Source organism: Lissotriton helveticus, chromosome 8, assembly GCF_964261635.1.
Source record: "Lissotriton helveticus chromosome 8, aLisHel1.1, whole genome shotgun sequence".
NCBI classification, from domain to species: domain Eukaryota; kingdom Metazoa; phylum Chordata; class Amphibia; order Caudata; family Salamandridae; genus Lissotriton; species Lissotriton helveticus.
Window position 1 is genome coordinate 102,735,075 of NC_136069.1, and position 27,592 is coordinate 102,762,666.

Here is a 27,592-nt window from a genome sequence, read left to right on the forward strand (position 1 = left end):
ACTTAATCTCCCCGGGCTGAAGTGAGGGCAATTTAAGAAAGAGTGTCCAGAGACCAGGTGAGACAGGTGTAAGTTAGCCCAAGGCTGGACTTGGAAACCCCTGATAGCAGAGCAGGCTGAAGACTTCTGGTGAAGAGAGGGTTCCCACCCTCTTTGCTAAGGGGCTGAGGCTGATCTGGGCACTCATGTCAGCATGGCAAGCAGTGGCGCCCCTTTGAAATTCAGCAAAGGTGCCAGGTACAAGTACATGGTTTGTGCACGTGCGAAACATCATTCTTACATGTTGGCAGTCAACCCTGGACGACATCCAGTGGAGTTACAAGGACCACGCCTTCTGGCTCGACTTGGAGCCACAGGTCTGCTGGAACTCGAGCAGCCATTGGGCGCCGTCCCTGTTGCTTCATGTTGCAGCTTGCCCGCTGCTTCCAGTGCGAGCTGGGGAGTTAATTCATTCTGCGAGAAACTGCAAGTAGTTGCTCTTTCCTGTACTTAATGTTCCCTTTGCAGCAAAAGCCGCGCATGCAAAGCGTATGTTTTCTGCCTTGCAGAGATGGCCGTCTCTGGGAACATTCTGAGAAAATGTAATAACGTTTTGAATAGAAAATATCCCATCTCCTGAGATGTTTGTGTAATCTGATGTCATTGCTTCAGAGTCTAGTTAGATGACTCAGTTTGAAAATATACTTAATTCCAGGAAGAGTGTACAATGACTGTAAGGCACTGTAGTGCAACTCATAGGGGTAGTAAAGCATCCTTTCCTGCTGCCTGCAGGTGGCGCCATTGGGAGGCTTCCAGAGCTTGTCAGGATTTATGTCTCAGCATGTAGAGGGCGAATGAAAGCTTTGAAAGAGGGGGCAATGGAGAGTCAGGGAGCTAAAGAGCCAATCACCAGCGGGGCGGGCACTTCCACGTCGATAGAGGCAGAAGAACACTTAACAGTCCTACCGACAAGAGAGCTTGCCTGGCGATGGACTTGTTGGCTCTCCGCTTCCCAAAGTTCGTTCACTCGATTCTGCGTCTCTCATTTTGCCCTTCCTTGGCTCTCTCCACCTTCCTTTTCACCCGACCGTCTGTGGCCTTCCCTCTTTGTTTGTTTCAATTTGCGTTTCGAGCTTGACCATCACTTGATGATCTTTGGTCACCGATGATTGGGAGTTTTGAGGGGGCGTGGCCAAGATGGTGGCTGCATCAGATGGATAGAGCTTGGTACAGGCCATGTCTTAAAACAGCATTGGCGAGGGAGATGGTGCTGAGGGGAGGGAATGGAGGACGCTAACAGAGGGGGATGGTGCTGAGGGGAATGGATGGAGGATGCTAACAGAGGGAGATGGTGCTGAGGGGAGGGAATGGAGCATGTTAACAGAGGGAGAGGGTGCTGAGGGGAAGGGAGGATGTTAACAGAGGGAGCTGGTGCTGAGGTGAGGGGAATGGAGGATGCTAACAGAGGGAGATGGTGCTGAGGGGAATGGACGAGGCTAACAGAGGGAGATGGTGCTGAGGGGAGGGGAATGGAGGATGCTAACAGAGGGAGATGGTGCTGAGGGGGGGGGAATGGAGGATGCTAACAGAGGGAGATGGTGCTGAGGGGAGGGAATGGAGGATGCTAACGGAGGGAGATGGTGCTGAGGGGAATGGACGAGGCTAACAGAGGGAGATGGTGCTGAGGGGAGGGAATGGAGGATGCTAACAGAGGGAGATGGTGCTGAGGGGGGGGGAATGGAGGATGCTAACAGAGGGAGATGGTGCTGAGGGGAGGGAATGGAGGATGCTAACGGAGGGAGATGGTGCTAAGGGGAGGGAATGGAGCATGCTAACAGAGGGAGATGGTGCTGAGGGGAGGGAATGGAGCATGCTAACAGAGGGAGATGGTGCTGAGGGGAATGGACGAGGCTAACCGAGGGAGATGGTGCTGAGGGGAGGGGAATGGAGGATGCTAACAGAGGGAGATGGTGCTGAGGGGAGGGAATGGAGGATGCTAACAGAGGGAGATGGTGCTGAGGGGAGGGAATGGAGGATGCTAACAGAGGGAGATGGTGCTGAGGGGGGGGGGAATGGAGGATGCTAACAGAGGGAGATGGTGCTGAGGGGAGGGAATGGAGGATGCTAACGGAGGGAGATGGTGCTGAGGGGAGGGAATGGAGCATGCTAACAGAGGGAGATGGTGCTGAGGGGAATGGAGGATGCTAACAGAGGGAGATGGTGCTGAGGGGAGGGAATGGAGCATGCTAACAGAGGGAGATGGTGCTGAGGGGAATGGAGGATGCTAACAGAGGGAGATGGTGCTGAGGGGAATGGAGCATGCTAACGGAGGGAGATGGTGCTGAGGGGAAGGGAGGATGCTAACAGAGGGAGATGGTGCTGAGGGGAAGGGAGGAGGTTAACAGAGGGAGATGGTGCTGAGGGGAAGGGAGGATGTTAACAGAGGGAGATGGTGCTGAGGGGAAGGGAGGATGTTAACAGAGGGAGATGGTGCTGAGGGGAAGGGAGGATGTTAACAGAGGGAGATGGTGCTGAGGGGAAGGGAGGATGTTAACAGAGGGAGCTGGTGCTGAGGTGAGGGGAATGGAGGATGCTAACAGAGGGAGATGGTGCTGAGGGGAATGGACGAGGCTAACAGAGGGAGATGGTGCTGAGGGGGGGGAATGGAGGATGCTAACAGAGGGAGATGGTGCTGAGGGGAGGGGAATGGAGGATGCTAACAGAGGGAGATGGTGCTGAGGGGAATGGAGGATGCTAACAGAGGGAGATGGTGCTGAGGGGAGGGGAATGGAGGATGCTAACAGAGGGAGATGGTGCTGAGGGGAGGGGAATGGAGGATGCTAACAGAGGGAGATGGTGCTGAGGGGAGGGAATGGAGGATGCTAACGGAGGGAGATGGTGCTGAGGGGAGGGAATGGAGCATGCTAACAGAGGGAGATGGTGCTGAGGGGAGGGGAATGGAGGACGCTAACGGAGGGAGATGGTGCTGAGGGGAGGGGAATGGAGGACGCTAACAGAGGGAGATGGTGCTGAGGGGAGGGAATGGAGGATGCTAACGGAGGGAGATGGTGCTGAGGGGAAGGGAGGATGTTAACAGAGGGAGATGGTGCTGAGGGGAAGGGAGGAGGTTAACAGAGGGAGATGGTGCTGAGGGGAAGGGAGGATGTTAACAGAGGGAGATGGTGCTGAGGGGAAGGGAGGATGTTAACAGAGGGAGATGGTGCTGAGGGGAAGGGAGGATGTTAACAGAGGGAGATGGTGCTGAGGGGAAGGGAGGATGTTAACAGAGGGAGCTGGTGCTGAGGTGAGGGGAATGGAGGATGCTAACAGAGGGAGATGGTGCTGAGGGGGGGGATGGAGGATGCTAACAGAGGGAGATGCTGCTGAGGGGAGGGAATGGAGGACGCTAACAGAGGGAGATGGTGCTGAGGGGAATGGAGGATGCTGACAGAGGGAGATGGTGCTGAGGGGAGGGAATGGAGCATGCTGACAGAGGGAGATGGTCCTGAGAGGAGGGAATGGAGCATGTTAACAGAGGGAGATGGTGCTGAGGGGAGGGGAATGGAGGACGCTAACGGAGGGAGATGATGCTGAGGGGAGGGGAATGGAGGACGCTAACGGAGGGAGATGGTGCTGAGGGGAATGGATGGAGGATGCTAACAGGGAGATGGTGCTGAGGGGAGGGAATGGACGAGGCTAACAGAGGGAGATGGTGCTGAGGGGAGAGGAATGGAGGATGCTAACGGAGGGAGATGATGCTGAGGGGAGGGGAATGGAGGATGCTAACAGAGGGAGATGGTGCTGAGGGGAGGGGAATGGAGGACGCTAACGGAGGGAGATGATGCTGAGGGGAGGGGAATGGAGGATGCTAACAGAGGGAGATGGTGCTGAGGGGAATGGAGGACGCTAACGGAGGGAGACGATGCTGAGGGGAGGGGAATGGAGGATGCTAACAGAGGGAGTTGGTGTTGAGGGGAGGGGAATGGAGGATGCTAACAGAGGGAGATCGTGCTGAGGGGAGGGAATGGAGGATGCTAACAGAGGGAGATGGTGCTGAGGGGAGGGAATGGAGGATGCTAACAGGGAGATGGTGCCGAGGGGGAGGGAATGGGGGAAGCTAACAGAGGGAGATGGTACTGAGAGGACGGAATGGGGGATGCTTACAGGGAGATGGTGCTGAGGGGAATGGAGGATGCTAACAGAGGCAGATGCTACTGAGGGGAGGGAATGGAGGATGTTAACAGAGGGTGATGCTACTGAGGGGAGGGAATGGAGGATGTTAACAGAGGGTGATGGTGCTGAGGGAGGGAATGGAGGATGCTAACAAAGGGAGATGGTGCTGATGGAATGAGGTGCACTGGCAGAGCTGCGTGTGTGTGTGCGCTCTTGAGGGCTAGTATACCAGTTCTGCAGCGGTTCACGATGAGGTGCATTCGCAGCATGTTGTGTGTGTGTCTGTGTAATCCTCTGGACTATAATACCAGGCCTGCAGCGGTTCACAATGAGCTGCGTTGGCAGCGCTGTGTGTGGGTGTGCTCCTCAGAACTGGTATACCAGGCCTGCAGCGGTTCACGATTCGGTGCATTGGCAGCGCTGTGTATGGCATGCTCTCCGGGCTAGAATACCAGGCCTGCAGGGGTTCAGGAATGAGCTGCATTGGCAGGGTTGTGTGTTCGTGTGTGTGTGTGTTCATGTGTGCGCTCGCATGTTCGATCGCTCCGGGCTAAACTACCAGGCCTGCAGTGGTTGACAATGAGGTGCATCGCAGAGCTGTACGTGCACCTCAGCTCTACAGTATCAGGTGTGCAGCATCTTTGTGCTGCTCCATGATCAAGCTGTGTTCCTAGCGAGATGCAATGCGCCTGTGTCATGGGGATGTTCTACTGAAAATACCAGCAATAGAGAAGTGATGTAATTACCAGTATTCTCCCCTTCCAACACCCCCGCGCCCCCTCCAAGCTCAAACAGGGCCCAGGTAGAAATAACAGGATATACAGTGTGTGCTTTAATGGGGAACCCCAAGTTTATGCTCAGACTCCTTTTGATGTTGATCTTCATGACACACCCAACCGAGTAGGAAAGTAGAGTCTGCTGCCGCGCGCTGGCTGAGGGGAGGACTGCCATGCATTGGAGTGGTCTGGATGCCCAGGTTATTGTAAAGGTTCTCACAAGTCTCTTCTGGACAGGGCTGTTTGTATTGACGTCCCAAGTGTACAAAGAGATTTTTGATGTATTGGATGTATTGGAGAGAGTCCCTCAGATTCCAGAAGCCCAGGTCTGTTGGTGCCTTGAACCAACAGGGTAGACATAAATTATACATGTACCGACACCTTGAACTGACGGTGTCGGCAGCTTGAACCGACGGTGTCGGCAGCTTGAACCGACGGTGTTGGCAGCTTGAACCGACGGTGTTGGCAGCTTGAACCGACGGTGTCGTCAGCTTGAACCGACGTGTCGGCACATTGAACCGACGTGTCGGCACATTGAACCGACGGTGTCGGCAGCTTGAACCGACTGTGTCGGCAGCTTGAACCGACGGTGTAGGCAGCTTGAACCGACGGTGTAGGCAGCTTGAACCGACGGTGTAGGCTGCTTGAACCGACGGTGTCGGCAGCTTGAACCGACGGTGTAGACAGCTTGAACCGACGGTGTAGGCTGCTTGAACCGACGGTGTCGGCAGCTTGAACCGACGGTGTCGGCAGCTTGAACCGACGGTGTAGGCAGCTTGAACCGACGGTGTAGGCTGCTTGAACCGACGGTGTAGGCTGCTTGAACCGACGGTGTAGGCGGCTTGAACCGACGGTGTAGACGGCTTGAACCGACGGTGTAGGCGGCTTGAACCGACGGTGTAGGCGGCTTGAACCGACGGTGTAGCCGGCTTGAACCGACGGTGTCGGTGGCTTGAACCGACGGTGTCGGTAGCTTGAACCGACAGTGTCGGAAGGTTGTACCGATGGTGTCGGCATACATTATTCATGTATCTTGGAATCTGCAGGTGGTGCAGAGAGACGAGCGTTCTCTATACTATAGGGACATTGGTAAAATCTGTCAGACTCCCCCAGGTTCCAGAGGCGCATTCACTCTCCACCATCACACCCACCTCAGAGGGAGATTGTCAATGTATGCAGCACACTCCCGCGGTTCATGCCACCCGTGTCTGTTAATACTATCAGCCCCCCTCTGTGCAGTGACATCCTTAATGTACGCAGGAGGCTGCCTTGTATTCTGGCTACCTAGCTGGAATGGAGCAAAAAATGAGGGTTCAAAGGTGACCTTGTCTATCCACAATTAATGCATTGTATCTGGGCAGTGGTCCTCAAATGCCAAATTCCATCAAATGTAATTAAGCTGAGCCAGGACAAGCAGCTGCAACCCCATAACTTATCCTTTGATAATCTTGGCGCGCCCCTTGCTCTCCCTGGTCTCAAGGACACAGAGACCGCAACAGGCATCAAAAACATACTGGGCTAAACGGGTCCATCTGTGATTTAAAGGGTTTGCAGGCAAAATATTGTGGGAAAAGTAGACTGAGTAAAAGTTGTTGAAAATGTTGTCTAGGGTAAAAATAGATAGAAAATAAGCCGTACCTACAAAACAAGTGAAAATGTGCCTTATATTGCAAAGGTACGTGCACTGAGAGCAGGGGCGCACCCCCTGCAGAGATGGAGAGGAGCATTTTCTGTGAGGTGGGAAAGGGAGCAAGGAACTAGTAAGGGTAGTTTAGTATCCAGGGATGGGTAGCGTTAAGGAGAAGTAAGGGATTGGTTGCTTTTAGGTATTGGTAGCATTAAGGGGTAGTTTGGAACTTTAAGAGCCCAGGAAAGGGTAGTGTTAAGAAGTAGTAAGGGGCTTTCAGGGCTCATGGAAGGGTAGCGTAATGAGGTAGTAAGGGGTTTTTAAGGTTTAGGTAAGGTAGCATTAAAGGGTAGTAAGGGTCTATAGGGTTCAGTGAAGGGTAGTATTAATAGGTATTAAAGAGTTGGTAGGGGTTCAAGGATTGGTGGCCTTAAGTAGTGACTAGGGCTTTTAGGGTTCGGGGAAGGGTACCTTTAAACGGTAGCAAGGGTTCTTAGTATTTAGAGAAGGATGGCATTAATAGATAGTTTGGAGTTTAAGGATGGCAAGTGTTTTAGGGTACTAAATAGTTATTATGGAACAGTTAGGTAAATTAAAAATTGAATATAATAAAAACGACTTTCAAAAGTCAACATGTTTGGATTTGTCATAGGTCATAGGAAAGGGCATACCGTTATTACCTTGGCAAGTTCAACTGTTAGACTGTATTAGCACTATGGGCCAGATGTAGGTAATCCTATTTTACCGAATCTAAAATACAGACTTTTACCGATTCGGTATTTTAGAATCAGTAAATTGGATGTAGGTAATCATTCGGTATTTTTTACTGAATCTGTAAGATTCGTTAAATACCAAATCGGTATTTACCGATTCGGTATTTCCCATTCATCCCTACTGGCCTCCAGGCCCATAGGAATGAATGGGAATTACCGAATCGGTAAATACCGATTTGGTAAAAGGGGGAACACATTCAAGGGTGGCAGGGTGTCACTTTGACACCCTGTTGCAGACCTGAATAGTGCATGGGTGCACATGTGGCAGACATACATGCCCTAAGGGCATGTATGTCTGCCACATGGCACTGAATAAAAAGCACAAAATTGCTTTTTAAAAGGTATTCGTAATTTACCACCAACTAATAGTTGGTGGTAAATAACGAATCCTAAATCTAGAAAGCACTCACTTGAGTACTCTCTACATTAAGGATTCGGTAATTTACCGAATCGGTATGTTAAGAATTCGGTAATTTACCGAATCCTTAAGTTACCGATTCGGTAAATTACCGAATCCTACAATTTGGCCACCGACATCAGAAAAGCCTAATTCCGGTCGGTAACGGCCCAAATTACCGAATTTCGGCCGTTACCGACCGGCATTAGGCTTCCTACATCTGGCCCTATATTGGTTTTAGCACTTTGGGCCATATGTATTAAAAAAAATAGGATTTGTGATTTCCTAATTGCGATTCTTACCGAATCGCAATTCCTTATGTACAAAAGAACGATTTCCTAAATAGTGATTCCTAATGGTTTCACATATCGACCTACCACATGAATATTAATTAGGTAGATCACAATTTACAACCCATTAGAAATTGCAGCCATCACAGGGATGGTGGTCTGCTGAGGTCAAAAGACCACTGTATCTGTGACATCTTTTTAATAAAGCAAGTATTTATTTTTGATGCAGAAAAACGGGATGCATTTAAAAAGAAAAAAATTAAACTGAAGTTTCATTTTTTTCTTACTGCCTGCTCTTAAAATAAATTTGTGTCTACATTGACAAAGAGGAAGTGGTCCCAAAGGTTCCCCTGTCCCATTTGTTAATGAATAACACCTCCTTTTGGGTGTCACTAAAATATGAATGTTTTGCAACCATAATTCGGTCACAAAACATTCATACATACCAGTGCGATTCTATATTTGGAAAGGACTCCCTAAACACGCCCCGTCCAAATACGAAATCGCAAACAAATTGCGATTAGGTAACGTGTTACCAAATCACAATTTGTGTTTTGCACATATGAAAAGGCATTTTTGAGGTCGGAAATGGCCCGACCAGACTATTTCTGACCACAAAAATGCTTCCTACATAAGGCCCTCAATTACTTATGAGGGTATTCAGAGCTACTGTGGTTTCAACGGGCACTTTGTTTGGCACTATAAACGTTTAAGACATATTTTAAAAAAAAGGATATTTATGAATAGCAAATCTGGCGGGTGTCGTGAGTAGTTATGGTATGTGTATTGCATACCATAACTGGAGAATTTCACAGGTTTTTAAATGTGTTCTTGCTGAACTACAGCTAAGATTTAACTGGGTATTTTCAGGGAATGTTCTTTTTTTCATTGCAAATTTGATTGCATTTCCGTGATTTCACAGCCCACCGGGCTACATACATATAAATATGCTTCCATGAATATTATTGCATCACAAATTATAATAACTAAACTGTAACAACAGAGCCCATTGCATTTTGTTCGTCCATATCTAATAATGATGCCCCCAGGGTGCATCTACGTTCCAATAGAAACGTTTCACAAGATACATTTCACCACTGGATCATATGTCTGGATTTCGGTATCTATGATGTCTGATATTAACGTTTGTTGCTCTAATACAAGACCGCGGGATTCAGCCCAACGCGGCAATATTTTCTTATGCTTCTGTGGGCATCCGTGTGCCTGAAAGACTGATATTACTAGCTCCATGCAGAAGTCCATCCCTTTTTTCCATGCCCTTACTGCGGGAGGGGTGTCCGATTTCCATAGCCTTGCCACGTCCCGTTTAGCAAGGGTTAGACCCAACCATAGGAGATGGCGCTTATATCTATTACCACCAATCTCATCAGCGATAGGGAGTAGTATTAACCTAGGGAACTTGGGGAATTCCCATCACAGCATTTCTACTAGATAAGTGGTTACCCCTGAACAGAATCCATGCAAGGCTGTTCATGTCCATTCTGTGTGTATAAATGTGCCCTCATCTTTCCGGCATCGTAAAAATATAGAGGATTCTCTCAACCCAGCCCTCCATAGCTTGTAGTGTGTGTAGTAAGCCCCGTGTACATATTTGAATTGGATTAGTCTCAAGCGTGGGGTAAATGTTAGATTTTTAATGATCCACAGCATTCTACAGCCATGTACTCATTCTATGCCGCACACAGCCCTTGCTGGCAGCCAGGTCTCCTGCTCCCATCCTAAGCCTGCCTTTGTGTCCCTCCTTTTCTCTGTCCAGATGTTGCTGACTATGAACCGCTATGATATCCTCCAACGGGAGGTTTCCTCTTCAAGTCTCTCTCCAGGCAGGAGTTGGCAGCAGCAGGACTAGTAAAAAAAAAAAAAGGGAAGCCTGTAGTCCCGGTCCTTGCAGGTGCTAGAGACTGGCCACATACCGCTCATGCGTACAACCATGCTATGCAACTTGTATTAATATCTGACCTTTACTGTTCCTGCAGGATTAAACGGTTCTTCCTGCCTCCTATTCCCGTACCGCACATCAACGGCATAGATACTGCCCTTCTAAAGGTGAGTGATAATGGATATTTTTGTTGTGGGTTCTCTAGGTCCGAATTAAAATGGGCTAGCAGGTGTAGGCTACAAGCAGTTTGCAATCAAGCCTTGTGCTTGTGTAAGTTGAGGTGATCCTAGGGCGCCACTTAGTGGTAATGTCAAAGTACTACAAAAGGCTCCATTGCAGCAGGCATAAGACGGTTTTGCTGGGAACTCAGAGTTTCTTGGCAGTGTTCCTGTGTGACATTTGAATTGTCTAGTGGTGAAATCTCTGCATTTAACAGAGTTTCTTTCCTTGGAAAATAAATCAAATGAATAGGGATAACTCTTTGGATTTCAGTAATAGGGATTCTGAAAAGGTGTGTCTCATGCAATAGGAACATGTCATAGACCTGGGCTTGTCTGTCTGAGGGAATGCATGGCTTTATCTCACGGTGTCTGCTCTCTAGAGCAGGTGGTCCTGGTGCAGAATGCTGTGTAATAAAGGAAAGGGTATGATGACATTGTCTTCTGGGATTTTTTAAGTGTGACTATTCTGTATTTTGGGGAAAGTTCCTCCGTGCACATCCTGTTCTACAGGATATGCGGTATTACCTAAACACATTTTACATTGCCAATCCCTAGTCTTTCTCATTATAACCCTTACTAAATGAGTTATAGCTTCGCCCGGGAGAAGAAAAAAATGTGATGGGTAACATGTTTGAATGATTCCCAGCCTCTACTAACTACTCTGGCCACATTGTAGTTTTTTGTTCTTTTACTACCACAGACTAGGACCAACCATATGCAAACCAGGCGGGACCCCACCCCAGTAGTGACAGTCCTACCCAAACCAAAAGAACAAGTCCCTTCTGCATTGAAACACCGGCATCCCCAGGCGTGTTGACTGATCGTGTTTCTGTGCAGAGGGCAAAGTTATTGTGAGTTTTAGCCATTGATGGTTTGCACGCATGGGCAGTTGCTTCACGTGGATGCAGGCTTGGAAGGCACACGGCGTTCAGTAGAATCTCCTTCATAAGCTACCTTTTTAAATATCAGGCTACTGGGCCCACAAATTTCGATGAAGAGGTTGAAAAATAATAGAAAACAATTATATTCTCAGAAGGTTCTCCACTAATCCTAAATACTGAAGGGTCCAGATGGCCCTTTCAAAGTAACCGCCTTGGCCCCCAGGCCCACTCCTTGAAAAGGTTTCATCCACAACTTCTGCTCCATCTTTCCAGAGTCCTAACTATCCCAACAGCCACTAGTCCTTTATCCCTTTCAGTTATACCCTCGTGTCCTTCTTTGCTGTCCATTGGCAAAGGTTAGTCTCCCGTATTTGGCCAGTCATTCCACTAGCAACCAACTCTAGTTCAACGGTGCAGGTTCAAGGAAGAGTCACTGTGGTGCAGAAGCCAGATCTTTTGGGACAAAAATCTTAGCAGTGGGATTTTTTGAATGTGAAGTAGATGAAATACTTATACTCAATTCACTTTTTGTCCATTTGCTGCCAGAGGTTTAATGCAAAAACAACAGATGATGGACAGAATGCAGAACAATGTCATACATTCACCCCAGTACAGAGATCTGGGCCTAAATCCATTGTTTTTTTTGCTCACTATGCCATTCCAGTTTGAACCCAGCCATATGCAAATCAGTCTTGACCCTGTGCCCCATGGGAACAGTCCACCCCGAACTGCCAAGCCAGGTCCTCCCTTGACTGGAAACAAGCATCCTAGGACCGGTTTTGGGCTTTCAGCCCTCATCAGACAGGATAGCTTGATTCCAGTGGCATGGAGAGCACGGGACTCACATCTGGGCATACCCGTCCCACTCGGGGTGACAAATGCAAAAACAACAGTTGATGGACAGAATGCAGAACAATGTCATACATTCACCCCAGTACAGAGATTTGGTCCTAAATCCATTGTTTTTTTGCTCACCGTGCCATTCCAGTTTGAACCCAGCCATATGCAAATCAGTCTTGACCCTGTGCCCCATGGGAACGCTCCGTCCATCATCCCCTTTGGTATCGCCAGAGGTTTAATGGCCTGTACTGGATCTAAAAATTATCAACCTGTTAACAATTCTCTTGTTGTTCAGGATGGAGACTCTTGAATCCACCATCCTTTTTTGCTGCCTTAATTCTTCGTGATGCTGACCTTTATATCTCCCTTCAGACCATCTTTTCCAGTCTCCCACAATGGAGAACCCCTGTGTCTGTCACGATTCTCCCAGTTTCTGCTACTCTGTATCTAACAGGGTGTGGAGACACAGGGGGGAGTTCTTTGAGCAGTCTACAACCAGAGTGCTACTCTGTATCTAATAGGAGGGAGGGGGCATGGGAGCACTTTAGAGAAGTCTACAAACAGTGCTACTTTGTGTCTAACAGGGGGGGCATGGGAGCACTTTAGAGCAGTCTACAAACAGTGCTACTTTGTGTCTAACAGGGGGGGGCATGGGAGCACTTTAGAGCAGTCTACAAACAGTGCTACTTTGTGTCTAACAGGAGGGGGGCATGGGAGCACTTTAGAGCAGTCTACAAACAGTGCTACTTTGTGTCTAACAGGGGGGGGCATGGGAGCACTTTAGAGCAGTCTACAAACAGTGCTACTTTGTGTCTAACAGGGGGGGCATGGGAGCACTTTAGAGCAGTCTACAAACAGTGCTACTTTGTGTCTAACGGGGGGCATGGGAGCACTTTAGAGAAGGTCTACAAACAGTGCTACTTTGTGTCTAACAGGGGGGGCATGGGAGCACTTTAGAGCAGTCTACAAACAGTGCTACTTTGTTTCTAACATGGGGGCATGGGAGCACTTTAGAGCAGTCTACAAACAGTGCTACTTTGTGTCTAACAGGGGGGCATGGGAGCACTTTAGAGCAGTCTACAAACAGTGCTACTTTGTGTCTAACAGGGGGGGCATGGGAGCACTTTAGAGCAGTCTACAAACAGTGCTACTTTGTGTCTAACAGGGGGGGCATGGGAGCACTTTAGAGCAGTCTACAAACAGTGCTACTTTGTGTCTAACGGGGGGGCATGGGAGCACTTTAGAGAAGGTCTACAAACAGTGCTACTTTGTGTCTAACAGGGGGGGCATGGGAGCACTTTAGAGCAGTCTACAAACAGTGCTACTTTGTTTCTAACATGGGGGGCATGGGAGCACTTTAGAGCAGTCTACAAACAGTGCTACTTTGTGTCTAACAGGGGGGCATGGGAGCACTTTAGAGCAGTCTACAAACAGTGCTACTTTGTGTCTAACGGGGGGGCATGGGAGCACTTTAGAGCAGTCTACAAACAGTGCTACTTTGTGTCTAACGGGGGGGCATGGGAGCACTTTAGAGAAGGTCTACAAACAGTGCTACTTTGTGTCTAACAGGGGGGCATGGGAGCACTTTAGAGCAGTCTACAAACAGTGTAACTTTGTGTCTAACAGGGGGGAGGGGGCATGGGAGCACTTTAGAGCAGTCTACAAACAGTGCTACTTTGTGTCTAACAGGGGGGGCATGGGAGCACTTTAGAGCAGTCTACAAACAGTGCTACTTTGTGTCTAACAGGAGGGGGGCATGGGAGCACTTTAGAGCAGTCTACAAACAGTGCTACTTTGTGTCTAACAGGGGGGGCATGGGAGCACTTTAGAGCAGTCTACAAACAGTGCTGCTTTGTGTCTAACAGGGGGGGCATGGGAGCACTTTAGAGCAGTCTACAAACAGTGCTACTTTGTGTCTAACGGGGGGCATGGGAGCACTTTAGAGAAGGTCTACAAACAGTGCTACTTTGTGTCTAACAGGGGGGGCATGGGAGCACTTTAGAGCAGTCTACAAACAGTGCTACTTTGTTTCTAACATGGGGGGCATGGGAGCACTTTAGAGCAGTCTACAAACAGTGCTACTTTGTGTCTAACAGGAGATTATGACACTGTAAAGTGTTTTTATCAAAGGAGTGAGAAGGGTAAAAATGTTGCATTTGAGAAAATATTGTGTGGGACAGGTAGACATGTTATCGCTAGGGCATATAAAGCATTTAACTGGAGCGTGAGATTTCACCTCCTATAGTAAAATAGTACTGAAAAAGATTTCCAGTACTTGCTTCAAATTTTCGCTTTTTCACAGACATTGAAAGAGATGTTACAAAGTAGCTGTTTGTGCAATGACCTGCTACAGAATGGCATTGAAACTTACTGAGTCGAAGTAGTCAGCGTGCACCAGCGAACAAGGGTCATTGCACCGTTGCAGGTTCCTGAATAAGAAGCCGCAACAAGTCTGCAGTTTCGATAATCTTGCAGCCTGCGATTCTGGTGCAGCGACCCTTATTCCTAGTGACCCGTTAAAGTGAGCGATTATAACGCTCCCTGTAAATACCGCCACTGCAGAATGCATTATTTACAGAATGAGTTCTGCACCTCGGAGTAGAGGATAATATGGTAATACCTAATGTCTTCCCTCGTGCCAAGGTGCAAGACTCAGAATGTTGTGTTTTTCGAGAGGCTACATGTCCCGTCCCATTTGTGCCCAAATTGGGAATACTGGCATGAGGGCCATTACACATAAAGCTTTGACTTTCTTTTTTTTTTTTTATTAGAACCAGCATTAACAAAGGATAATATATATTCCGTAAAGTACAATACATTCAGTGTTTACATTTAAATTCAGTAAAACGTAATGCAATACATGCGGTAGCGATCATTAAAAAAAAAAGGAAAGCCAAAAAAAAAAAACGTTAACAGAGAATACAAAATAGGGATTCCAATTCAATTTAACCGATTCCACTAGGACATAAACCTTCTTTCCAGGTAGACATAGGGCGCCACAGTTCTTTGCCACGAAGTTTTGTTTTGATTCCCCTAGTCGCATATATTGCAGATTCAAAATTAAAGACAGCGAGAAGGCGAGCTAGCCACATTTGGAAGCTAGGGGGCAAACTATCCTTCCAACGCGCAGACAAAATTAATCTCAGTACAGCTGTACCTATAAATAATAATCTTTGTTCCGATTTACTTAGCTTTAGCGAGCTGTCATATCCCAAAACATATAAGGTATCAGACTCTGGAAGTTTATGATGAAAGACTTTCTCCCAAAATGAGGCAATCATATTTTTTAATAGAATTAACTCGGGGCAGCTGCTGAACAGGTGAATTAACGTTGCTGGACCTTGTGAACAGCGTGGGCATAAGTCGTTTTCCCTTTTGCCCCATGCAAAAAGTTTGGCAGGGGTAAAATATAAATCATAAATGGTTTTGTACAATTGTGCCCTTAAATTACTAGCCATAAATAAATTATTGCTCATTTCTAGTGTTTTATCTATATCAATATCGGGATTATTTAACTTTACCGCCCATTTAGTTTCTGTTTTCGCGATATCATCATTGACATTTATTAATAGAATATTGTATAATGTTCCTATCCTAGTTTTTGCAAGGTAGCATGCTTCTATTAGGTCGTTCTTCTGAAGATTGATTAGATCTTTTTTAGCTTTTAATTTTGCATGCAATTGAGCAAATTTGAGAAAATCCCCTTCCGGGAGACCAAATTTTATTTTTACATCTTGAAATGTAGTCTGTGGGCCATTTATCCAAACCTCATTAATTGTTCTTATGCCCAGGCTATACCATTTCTTGGCTGTATGTTCAAAATCAAGAGCAGAGGTAATGGTCGATTGAAATAGGGGCGTATATCGGTTAATTTTACCGATCTGTATATGTTTAAGTATCTGATTCCAGATTAGCCAAGCGCTTTTAATAATCTCACCCTTGATTTGCTTATAATGGGCATTTTCAGTTTTTCTTAATAGCATACCGTAAGCTTCCTGCCCAAGCATTAGTTCATAAATTGTAGGAATGGTAATGTTAATAGTATCGGTGGCAGAGGGTATTTCTAGAATCATTGGTTTTAGGTGTTTTAAAAAGGCTGCCCAATGGTACAAATTAATATTCGGTGCTGTAAGCCCCCCTCTGTTGAGCGGAATGGATAGATAAGGTAGAGATCGTCTAATCTTCCCATGTTGCCACACAAATTTAGAAGTAAGTTTATTAATTGAATTAATTATCTTAGAGTCTATAATTAAAGGGATAGAGCGAAAGAGGTACAGACATTTTGGTAATATATTCATCTTTAGATAGTTCACTCTGACTATAATGGAAAGATGTAATCCGTTTACCCTATCCAGGTCTATTTTAATTTTGTCTATAAGAGGGTCAAAATTGTTTTTAGCTAAAGTCTTTATATCAGCGGAAAGAATCACACCGAGATATGTCGCAGTTTTTGCTCTTCTCGTATCTAAGCATATAGTGTTGTCGGTGCACAGTACAATGGTCTTTCCCCTATTCAGAGAATAACCCGAATATTTACCATATTGGAGAGAGTGCAATTCGATTTCATGTAGCGCTTCGATCGGGTGGGATGTTAATACCGCGATGTCATCAGCATATGCCAGAACTTTGGTTTCATAATGGTTACATAAGATCGGCTTTCTATTATTATTTTCTATTAATTTTAAGATAAGGGGATTAATATAAAGGGCGAAAAGTAAAGGAGAGCAAGGACAGCCTTGTCTTGTGCCTCTTGTTATAGTAATGAAACCTGATTCCAAGCCTAATATTGAGACTTTTGCTTTGGGTTGATGATACATAGATTTTATAGATTTAAGAAATTTGGGGACGAAATTAAGACGCGCCATAGCGACCCATAAAAAGCTCCACGAGACACGGTCAAAGGCTTTCTCAGCATCAAGCAGGATCATAGACATCTGATCCCCCGTGACCGACATGGCATCGAATAAAGCGATAGTACGGGGAATATGATCAGTTGTCCCCTTGCCCGGAACGAAGCCATGTTGCCACGGAGAGACCAGATGTCCAATGACCCTGCTGAGTCTGAGAGCCATCACTTTGGCGTATAATTTGGAGTCCGAATTCATCAATGAAATAGGTCGATAAGAGGTCAACTGTTCGGGTGATTTTCCCATTTTAGGAAATACTATAATGCTAGCCTCATCCCAAGAAGGTGGGGGAATGCCATTGTACTGTACACCGAGAAATAGATCCAATAATAAGGGGCTTAGTAGGGAGCTAAGAATTTTGTAGATTACAATTGGCAATTTATCCGGGCCTGCTGCTTTGCCCGAGGATAAAAGTAAGAGAGCTTCTACAACTTCACCAAGTGTAATCTCCGCTTCAAGTACTTCTCTCATCCCATTATCTAGCAGGTTAATGGCTGCCGTATTGTTAAGAAAGCGAGACAAAAACATATCAATGTCTTTTTCAGAATTATTCCCTTCCTCGGAGTATAAATTTTGATAGTACTGTTGAAATTGGGTAATAATATCTATAGGCTGAACGTATGTGCGTCCGCCATCTACAATAGAAGTAATGTTATTATAAAAAAAATTTGGACGCGTACGCAAAGCCAGTTGTTTACCTATTTTTTCCCCAGTCTCGTAGACCTTCTTTCTATAAGCTCTATAAGTTTGAGCAGCTTTTTGACTTAGCTCAGTATTAAGCTCGGCTTTTAAAACCGCAACCCAAAGCCATTGATTATTAGAATCTTTGTTCTGTTCTATCAAACAGGTGTGCTCTAATTCAGCTTTCGTTAGATCCATTAACTTTATTTCATAACATTTTCTAGCTTGGATTCGTGCTGCATATTGAAAACTAGAAATCTCTCCTCTTAAAGCAGATTTATATGAATCCCAGACTATATTTCTGGACGCACTAAAGCGATTTATATTGAAAAACTCCTCAGTCCAGTTTTTAATATGTAATATAAATTCAGTATTAGAAAGTAGTTTCCGGTCAAATGACCAAGACCTCTGTTGAGTAGAAAGAGGAATAAATGTAATTGCACAAATTAATGCGTTGTGGTCTGAGATTATTCTTGGAATTTTTTTAATAGTTGAGGGTGGGACGAGGTCTGCGGTTGCAAATATGTAATCAATTCGAACCTGCTTTTGATGCGGATGAGAGAAGTAGGTGAAACCTTGATCATGTGGGTTGTTGTGTAGCCACATATCTATTAATCTAAGATTATTGATAAGTCTGCTAAGGGTTTTGTAAACTATGGGTTTACGTCCTTTGTATTTTATTTTAGAGGGAATATTAGATACAGGTGGTATTAATGAAATATTAAAATCTCCACATAGGATGAACGGGCCCTGCCATGTAGGCAGCTCGATCTCTAGTTCTTCAAAAATTGTGGAATCGTCTAGATTTGAGCCATAAACTGTACAGACGTTAATACCACAGGCAAGTTTTGAAATGGCCCATCTGCCATGGGGATCTGATAGATGTCGTACACTTAGTCCCAGATTTTTTTTTCCGAGTATTGCAACCCCCCTTATATTTGAGGTATGCGTAGAGACAGCCAATATGTTGTACCCGATAATATTTAACCAAGCTTTTTTATCCCATGGCAGATGGGTTTCTTGGAGACAAAGTATGTCTACTGGAGTTAATTTGAGCAATTCAGCCATTCGTCTTCGTTTATCTCCTGTTAATAAACCACCAACGTTCCAAGTCTGAACATTTAACCTACCCATTATTAATAGAAAATGATTGTAGCAGTGCCTCAAGCAAATACATCTTTATTATAAAATAATGTTCTAATTCTGTTACTGTACTGTTTAATCTCTTTTTACGTATTTCCTCTGCTAAGAAAACTGGTTCATTTTTTCCTTTTTTAGTTTTCACCTCCCTAGGTGACCCACCCGTGCCCCCCCCTGGCAAACCAACCCCCCTTCCCCTTGAGCCCCCCTCCCCATTCAGTGGGCAATCAGACTCAACCAGAGTCTGAGTGATGTGATCACAACATTGTGTCGGAGCAGCCGCTTCAAAAAAACATTAGATAAGAAGGAAATGGGTAAGAAAAAGATTAATAAGAGGAGAATCAAAAATAAACAGGACAATTAATCAGTAACAGTGCAATATATGACGTGAGATACCCCCATAATGATACAAATATTTAACAGAGATGACGCATCATCTAAACATGTATAGGAGTGTATAAGCCATTAATTAAACAAAGCAGTTTTTCAATTTCATTCCCATCCTAATAAACAAATTAAGGAATCTGATCTAAGTACGCCTTTGCTTTGATCTCTGAAAGAAAAAATTTAGTAAGGCCGCCATGTACAACTTTTAGCTTTGCGGGGTTATTAAGATATGCTTGTGCACCTTTGTCTTGAAAAGATTTGATCAGAGATCGAAGCTGCCAACGTCTTTCCACCGTTACATGGCAGAAATCTGGTCTTGAGAAATATGCAAAGTCATTATATTGCACTTTATTATCTGGCCTAGCTTTCTCGGCTACAGTCTGTCTTACTAAGAAGTTTCCAAAATAAACCAAAATGGCTCTAGGATATATGCCAGGTTTTGTTGGAATATTAAATGGCATCCGGTGGGCCCGTTGGACCTCTACATTCAGGTTCCAGTCTTTAAGTGCAGGGATAGAATCTTCTAATAGTTTAACCACGAATGCTCGGGTATCAGCCCCTTCAAGTTTCTCCGGGACACCTAAAATACGAAGATTGTTCCGACGTTGCCGGTTTTCAAATTCCTCTAGCTTCCATTTGATATCTACTAATTCAGCATCTTGAAGTTTGACACGCTCGGCATTCAACGTAGTTTCTTTTTCATTGGACATAACTCTAGCCTCCATCTCGGTGACTCTTTCACCTATCAGGTTACAGGATTTGGAGAGTTTTCTGACTACTCCTTGCATTTTTCGAAGTGCAGCTCTGGATTTTTTACTATCTTGTGCAGTCTCTTCTCTGTGAGCCGCTATAGCTTGTAGGATAGTCTCTACGGCTGAATAAGAAAGCCCTGAGATTGCTTGGGTATTTGATGTTGTTGCTAGCTGCGGAGGCGGGTTAGGAGCTGTCTGTATATCCTTAGCGCCCTTTTCCTGTATTCTGGTAGTGGTTTTAGATCTGGCTCTAATCGTGTTAATGTTAGAATCTTGCTCATCTGTACTTTCGTCATATGAGCTGAACTGCAATTCAGAATCTTCAAGACCCTCCAGCGAGTCAGTTTCATCTGACCACTCCACCAGTACATTTAAGCCATTTTCATCAGAAAATGAATAAAATTCACTAGATTTTTTCTCCTTCTCCTTCTCCTTCTCCTCAAGAGCCTGATTTTTTAATATGCCTCCCCCTGCAATTATTTGAGTTGATGCGTGGCCCCCCTCTAACAAATCTGAATCTGCAGAGACAACTGTTTGTTGTATAGGGGGTGTAGCTATATTTGAAAACTCAGTAAGAGTGGTTGAGAGTCTGCTAGGGGTAAATTGACTAGATTGAGCCGTCCCTGGTGAAGTTGAGTCTAGTTGCACCCCCAAAATGTTTCCCCCTACTCCAGAAAAAGACATAGTTTGTCGTGCAGGCTCCGAAACATGGCTTGCGCTAGTCGGGACCTTAGAAATATGTAGGACAGGGGTCTGAATAGATTCATTGACATTACTTACAGTTTCGATGTTTGATGTAGAATGTTGTAGCTCAGGAGCAGGACAAGTTTCTGTAGTTTCTGTAGTTAACTGTCCTGATTCTACATCAGTGTTATTAGTGGTAGTGGGAGACAAAGCGGGGATCTCATTCACTGAGATTTGTTTGTTGGAGCCACTGAGAAGTTACAACGCCACATATTGCATCGCGGTAGGTAACAACACCGACGTTACATCGTCCGCGTTGTTACCACACATGGCATTACAACACAAGTCATTTCTAAGACCTGCACTAGATGGCGCGCTGGACTTAAGAATAGTATAAATTACTATTCGTACTCCAGTTAGCGCATCAGCAGGGAATGTGTTGGACTTAAAATCCAACACATTCCCTGGTGTTGCACGCCATCGAGCGAAAGTCGTAGAAACGACTTGCGATGTAATGCCATGCGTGGTAACAACGCAGATGATGTAATGTCCGCGTTGTTACCAACGCTTATGGCACGGACAGCGTTGTTAACGCTGTCTCCCGCTTATTTAAGCAAAACAAAATTTTCAAGCTCTAGTGGGTCAAAAATGGATAAAGAATTAGACAGTGATTCGGTTTGTTAGCCTTTGCGGTTCTCATTGTTTTTCCTTAGCTGCAAAATGTGTTGCTCGGTTTTCATTTTCGGAAGGTGTCCTATACATTTGCGTTTTGGGGCTGTTTTCATGATAAATCATTGCTACATACTCAGAAGGTGTACTGCGATTAATGCCAGCTCCTACCGGTAGAGATCAGGCGAACCATTCAGCAGCAATCTAGGTGGGGTTTACGGCCTATGCTCAATCAATCAGTCAATCAATCAGGTGTCTTTTAAAGCACAACTACTCACCTGTAAGGGTCTCAAGGTGCTGGGGTCTCAGACCTCGAACCGTTTTGTTTCTTGTTATACCACCAGTTTCTTGTGTAACTCGTGGTCGCCGAGTGCTTAGCACTTCGGTGTATAGCTTTTCTGTGTTTTTTAGTTTGACCGCAGGGGTCCCGAAGCAGTACCGTGGAGAGAATCCCTTCACATGCCCTTGCCCTATTAGTGAGTGTGATGTGGAACGCCCGTAGGCTTTACCCTGTTGATGGGGTCCATTAGGTGGATGTCAACCTTGTGGAGTTGGTGTATGGTTGCTTTGCCTCCTTGGGGGGCACCTCAGTAGGTTTGCTGGTCTTATGGCCTGCTCTGTAACTTCAGCTCTCCTGTGGAGCTGTAGCCCACCAGTTGAGGGACCCATTAGACCCACATAGTCACAGGTTGGCGACTGCCCTTCCTGTGTTTTTGTAGGTTGTGATTCTGCTAGTGATGGAATGGTGGTGTACGCTGATATTGGCCCTTGTGAAGATGTTCTTCAGCTGGGCATTGGAGTGGCACAATAGAGTAATCTGTTCTTTTATTTAGGTATGGGATTAGTTGCATTGTCTAGCTTGGTTAGTGGACTGCAATACTTCCTGGGGGTTAGGAAAATGTGGTTGTGGACCGTGCCAATCCCCAAGCAACACACTGACAGAGGTAGGTTGAACAGAAAACATATTGTGTCTCTACGCATAGGTATACAATAGTTATAAGGCACACATACCTGGGAAGCAATGGAGCGCATGCATAATGAGGGCAGATGCTAAGTTCTCAGTTGTAAAAAGTGAAGGGTCGATTCACGATCATGTGCTATGGAAAGTAGGAAGGGCTTTGCAGAGGGGCGCGCTTGTTGGTTTTTTAAAATTTATTTTTATTTTAGGAGTTTTATATAGCGCTAGCTGGACCTGAGAGTATCAGAGCGCTTTACAACAAGTAAATTATGATCAAATAGGCAGTACAGAGTATAGTCAAACATGTGGATCAAGCCGAGAATTTGGGCAGTCAAGCATGAAAGGGCCTGCAGCAGTGGATGTAACACTCGCTAAAGGACCCTTCTGAGCTTCGGAGGTGATGCTGCAGTCAGGATCTGTCTGGGGTGTTTCCCCAGATCATGTTTGTCTCCCGTTTCCTTTTCCCACATTTCTTGGTATTACGAGTGGTGACGCTGTCATGCCTCAGGTTGCATTTGACTACTGAGTGGGATAGTTTTTGGGTGTGGTAGACTCAAGTAGGTCTGTCAGTGTGCTGGGGGTTGTGTAACTAAAGCCATTTGGGTGGCAATCAGGAAGCCCCCTTTCCTTAAGGCCAGTGCAGTCAACTTTGAATGTGTCTTTTATTGTTGACCACATCGATTATTTGCAAGAGATATTGCACCCAGTATGTCTAAGGCTTGTGTCAGCTGGGATCAGTGCTGACTCTTGTTGTTTCTGAGTGGGACTTGTTTGTTTATTTGTCCCATCCTGTTGTCTAGCCAATCAAGTTTTTTTTTGCATCACATCGACCAGCTCTACACGGGGTATAGATGTATACACTAGTTTTGTAGCAAATGTGAACTGGACTCTTCATTGTAAATTCTAGTCAAACTTCGGGCCCCATCTGATGTTTCCTTCTTTATGTCTGTTCCTGGCATGTTTCCCCAAATGATTGGACTCACACGCTGCAGATTTCCTTCACAAGGAAACTGACCTTTTTGGAGAAAGAGAAACCTGGCAGGTATCGATCCCTCCATCCCCACTGAGCTCTGCTCAAGTAGCTGCCAGTGTTAGGAGTCAGTCATCACCTATCTGATTATCTCTCTGGAGGTGGCATCTAGAGCCTCGCCCGTACCCCTGAAATCTGTACTTAGCAATTATTATACTTATTCGGTCAAAGGTTAGGGAAGCCCCAGTCCTAGTTCATCACATTTTCCCATTCATATTTTTTTTGGGTGGATTTTTTTATAGCATGAACTAGACCCGAAGGTATCAGAGCGCTTTACATGAGCACCAGTTACGTTACATTCATTTCTGTTACTCACGGGGAGATAAAGTGGTTTGCCCAGAATCACAGGATGTTGAGCGTCCCTGCCCAGACTCGAACCCGGTTCCCGAGCTCCGAGGTCGACCGCCCTAGCCGTTAAGACACATCCTCTCCCCAATTCATTCATTCAATTCAGTTAGTCTAAAACCGTAGCATAGTTACTTCTGGCTGTCTAATAGCATAGTTTTATTAGTCATTCATAATATGCCAAGACATATAAACTGCCCTCGCATACTTTATTGAGCCGGGTCTGGCAGCTTAGTGGACGAATGCATCCACTTTATGGGGCCTGTGTTCGACCTCATGGCCACAGGTTAAAATCCTGGCGAGTCCACTCAGCGTTTCATCCTTCTGAGGTCGATAAAATGAGTACTATTGAGTTGGGGGGGAACATCCTTTACAACGCAACTTTCACTCCGCACTACCATTACGATGCAGCTATTACAACGCAAGTCGTTACAACGACTTGCGCTGGAGGGCGCTGTAGGATAGGGAATAGTTTAATGTTCTATCCAACACCTTCCTTACTATCCATGGGGACTGGAGTTGGAATAGAAAATTAAACTATTCCACTATCCAGCGCCCCCCAACGCAAGTCGTTGTAACGACTTGCGTTGTAAAAACTGCGTTGTAATGGCATGCGGAGTAAAAGCATGCGTTGTGATGTCATACATCCGAGTTGGGTAACAATAAACATCTGTTATTCAGCGGCAAGATACCCTTAAGTGAACCTGTGCTTTTCAGATACACGTCGTTATGTTGTAAGGGCTGAAGTCAGAACTCTGTTTCATTATCCCGTGTGTCCAACCACACCAGCTTCTTATACATCTTTCTTATACATGGCGTTCTATGGACCGAGGAGGGGCGTCTAATGCTCAGCTCCAGTGTTGTTACACAGGATAGTAAATAATGCTTCTCGTTCAAGTGTTAATGTAGAGAGGCCCTCAGTACTTTTAGTGCTTCTACCTACAAGACTCGCAATCTCTCGTAACAACCTTTCAGCTGCTATGGTTATGAAATGTGTGTGCATGAGAGAAAGGGCATGTTCCTTGTCTGGCTTGTTAACATGAGTTTATTTTATTAGCTGCGCCATTAAAACGGATATGACTTCTTTGTAGGTGCGGCACTTGAGCCACAAACTCTAATACATTTGGGGCCCGATGTAGGTAATTTTGAAATTCCGAATTCTTAATACCAAATTTTACCGATTCGGTATTAAGAAATCGGTATTTCAGATGTAGGTAAGAATTCGATATTTTTTACCGAATCCTTAATATTCCTTATTACCGAATCGGTAATTGCGATTCGGTAATAAGGACTATGCTTGGAGGCCCATAGGAATGAATGTGAAAACATTCATCATAACCGATTCGGTATTACCGAATCGATAATCCCGGGAGGTATTTCAAGGGTGTCCAAAGGACACCCTGTTGCACCCCTGAAATGTGCATGTGTGCACATGTGGCACACATACATGCCCTAACGGCATGGATGTGTGCCACATGGCACTTCTAAAAAAGCAAGAAAGTGCTTTTTTAAAGGAATTCGGTAATTACCACCAACTTGAAGTTGGTGGTAATTACCGATTTCTTAAGGCCCAAAAGCACTCTTTTATGTGCTTTCTACATTGCATTTAAGGAATCGGTATTACTGATTCCTTAAACGCAAGGCCAATAAGGAATCGGTGTTAAGGAATCGGTATTTACCGATTCCTTATTACCGATTCCTTACCTACATCAGGAATGGCTAAATACCGGTCGGTAACGGTGAAATTTACCGAATTTCACTGTTACCGACCGGTATTTAGCCACCTACATCGGGCCCTTAGTGCCGAGTGGCCATAATTGAATGCAACTCGACTTGTATTGTATGTAACATTAAAAATACATATAGATGTCATGCCTCACCCATCACTTCCAGACTTTTGTTTGTATGTTACATTAGTGCGCTTGTGAAGGTAACAATGGGGAGAGATCCCTATAATAATGTACCTCTTGAAGCCCATTTTCCACAGGGCAGTGCTTAATTTGAGCTAGTGGTTTCCAGTGCTCGGCACCAGCACTAAGTTACCAGTACTGGCCCTGGTCAAAGTCCACCACATGCGCTGTCTGTTTAATTTTGTGATAAGCACAACTGTGTTTATTAAGTCAATTTGCAATGGAAATTAATAATACCAGCCTATTACGTCATTATTATAGCTTTGTGTGGTTTGAAATAGCCTGAATTGTCATAGTTCTAGGAGTGTGATGATTAGCTGTTATGTTGGTCCTGTTGTTGTCAGTGCTGGCTTGGGCAATGGGTGGTGCAGGCTGCAGTGGCATTCTGAGAAGGGCCTTGGCACTTAATGTTTTACAAATTAATTACTGCCACAAAGAGAGATCTTATGAGCCCTTCCTCAAAAGAGAAACACCTCTGTGAACTACTCTTTGCCATGACAGACTCCCTCCTTAACCACTTCTTCTTCAAAAGCTCCACCCTTTCAATTCCATTACCTCCTTCCTCAGCCTCTCTCCATTGGACTTCCAGATCATCAAAGTTTCCATCCCCTTCCACATTTCACATATTCTGTGCTCTCACATTCCTGTCAACTCACCGCTCATTTTGTGGGTGTTGCCAACTTTTCAATGATAGTCACCCTCATGAAAGGCTGCAGGCATCCAGGGACATCCATAATTTAACTCTCTACTCAGAGCTGCATCACCCTCCAAATGTGTTTTCTTGGTTTTGCATTTGCCTAAATGGGCTCAGCCGCTTAAGTCTGGCCTCGCCCTTCTTCAGGAGCCAGCCGGTTCGACAGAGAGACTGACATTGTTCGACTATCCTGTGACCTTTTACCTTATTTCTTCTCTGCCTGTCATCCTTCAATGCTGTTAATACCTCATTCCACACACGCTTTCCTAACTCTTTATCCTTTCTTCTTCAGAAAGGGCACTTTGAGGAGATTGACAAGATTCTTATGAAGCCACCTCTGCCGTACCATAAGACCCACTCGGGAGAAGACTTATCCAGTGATACCATCCAGTTAGTCATGGACACATCGTCATCTCTTCTTGGGAGTGAGACCAGCGAAGAAATGGAGGAGGACTACATCCTCCCGGAGATCCCAGGAATGCAGCTGTCGTCTGTTAATGAATCCACTGGCAAAGAGACTCCACTGGTCCAGCTCTGTGTGGGTATCAAAGACAGAAGTGGATCTTCTCAATGGGACATTATATGCTCCGATCCTACCCAAAGGCGTGTGGGTGACAACAGAGTTAATCCTGCCATCCTGAGTACAGAAGAGTATTGTGCAGTTCATAGAGTGGAACCAGCTGCTCACAATTCTCCAAGCTCCGAGAAGTCTTACATGCATGTCGCAGATATTGGTGACCGTGGGGCAGTGAAGCTTAAATCCTATAATTTGAAGGTAGATTACCTCCTGACACCCCTGAGTTGCCAAGGAACTGACAGGTCTCAAAACTGGGAGGGCCTCCATGTGAATAAGGTCCGCGGCATACAAGATACAGGACCGGAGTCAATAGTAACGCGCTTTGTAGACTGCTCCAAGATCTCTGACATACATTCCTACAGCAGATCCACAAATGACATTTGGTCTACAACCGTGACTGAGATGAAACCACTTACAATTGGTATTTTAGACTATGTGTCAGTGCAGCATCTGGTTTTTGAACCCAACAGTATTGCAGCAGTGAAGAGAATTGCACCCAAAGTAGTGCAGGAGTATGTTGTTGCATAACTTCCATTATGACTCAGAGACCAAGCGGATGTGCAAACATAAGCACTGAGGCCACCATTCAAAGAACAGCTGGATCGCAGTGACGTTAGATGGACTTAGAAAAAAAAGCCTCTTGTTATCACGTCACACTAGCTTTTTTTTTACAGCGAAACCAAAAATGTGAAGAGTTCAACTAATTTGTATATAGGTATAAGCATTTGCATTGAGAATAGCCATGTTCACAATTAAATAAGCTACAATAAATGATACTTCAGGTATTATACATTATCAGATCTGTTGTAGAAATTGATAGTGGTCTTTTGATGTCCTCTGGTATGGAAAGCATGTTCGATCCATAGTGGAGTTGGAGAAGGGGCTAGCAGAGGTGAAGCGAGAGGCAGCACAGGCGTGGCAATCGCATGGGCTGAGCCCAGAGAGTATAGTTCTTGATTTTTAGGAAATACTTTTTGGGGGGAACTTTCTTTGTGATGTAA

The 27,592-nt window shown here is 45.4% G+C and overlaps 1 protein-coding gene across 2 annotated transcripts in view; it reads left to right on the forward strand.

Moving 5' to 3' along the window:
- LOC144772403 (prolactin receptor-like) overlaps window positions 1-27,392 on the forward strand; it is a 438,551-nt gene extending 411,159 nt beyond the window's left edge. For both annotated transcript variants that reach the window (XM_078656689.1, XM_078656690.1), the window contains 2 exons: window positions 10,013-10,082; window positions 26,307-27,392. In XM_078656689.1, the coding sequence (XP_078512815.1) occupies window positions 10,013-10,082; window positions 26,307-27,119 (883 nt within the window). In that variant the 3' untranslated portion in view covers window positions 27,120-27,392. The remainder of the gene's footprint in view (window positions 1-10,012; window positions 10,083-26,306) is intronic.
- The last annotated feature ends 200 nt before the right edge of the window (window positions 27,393-27,592 follow it).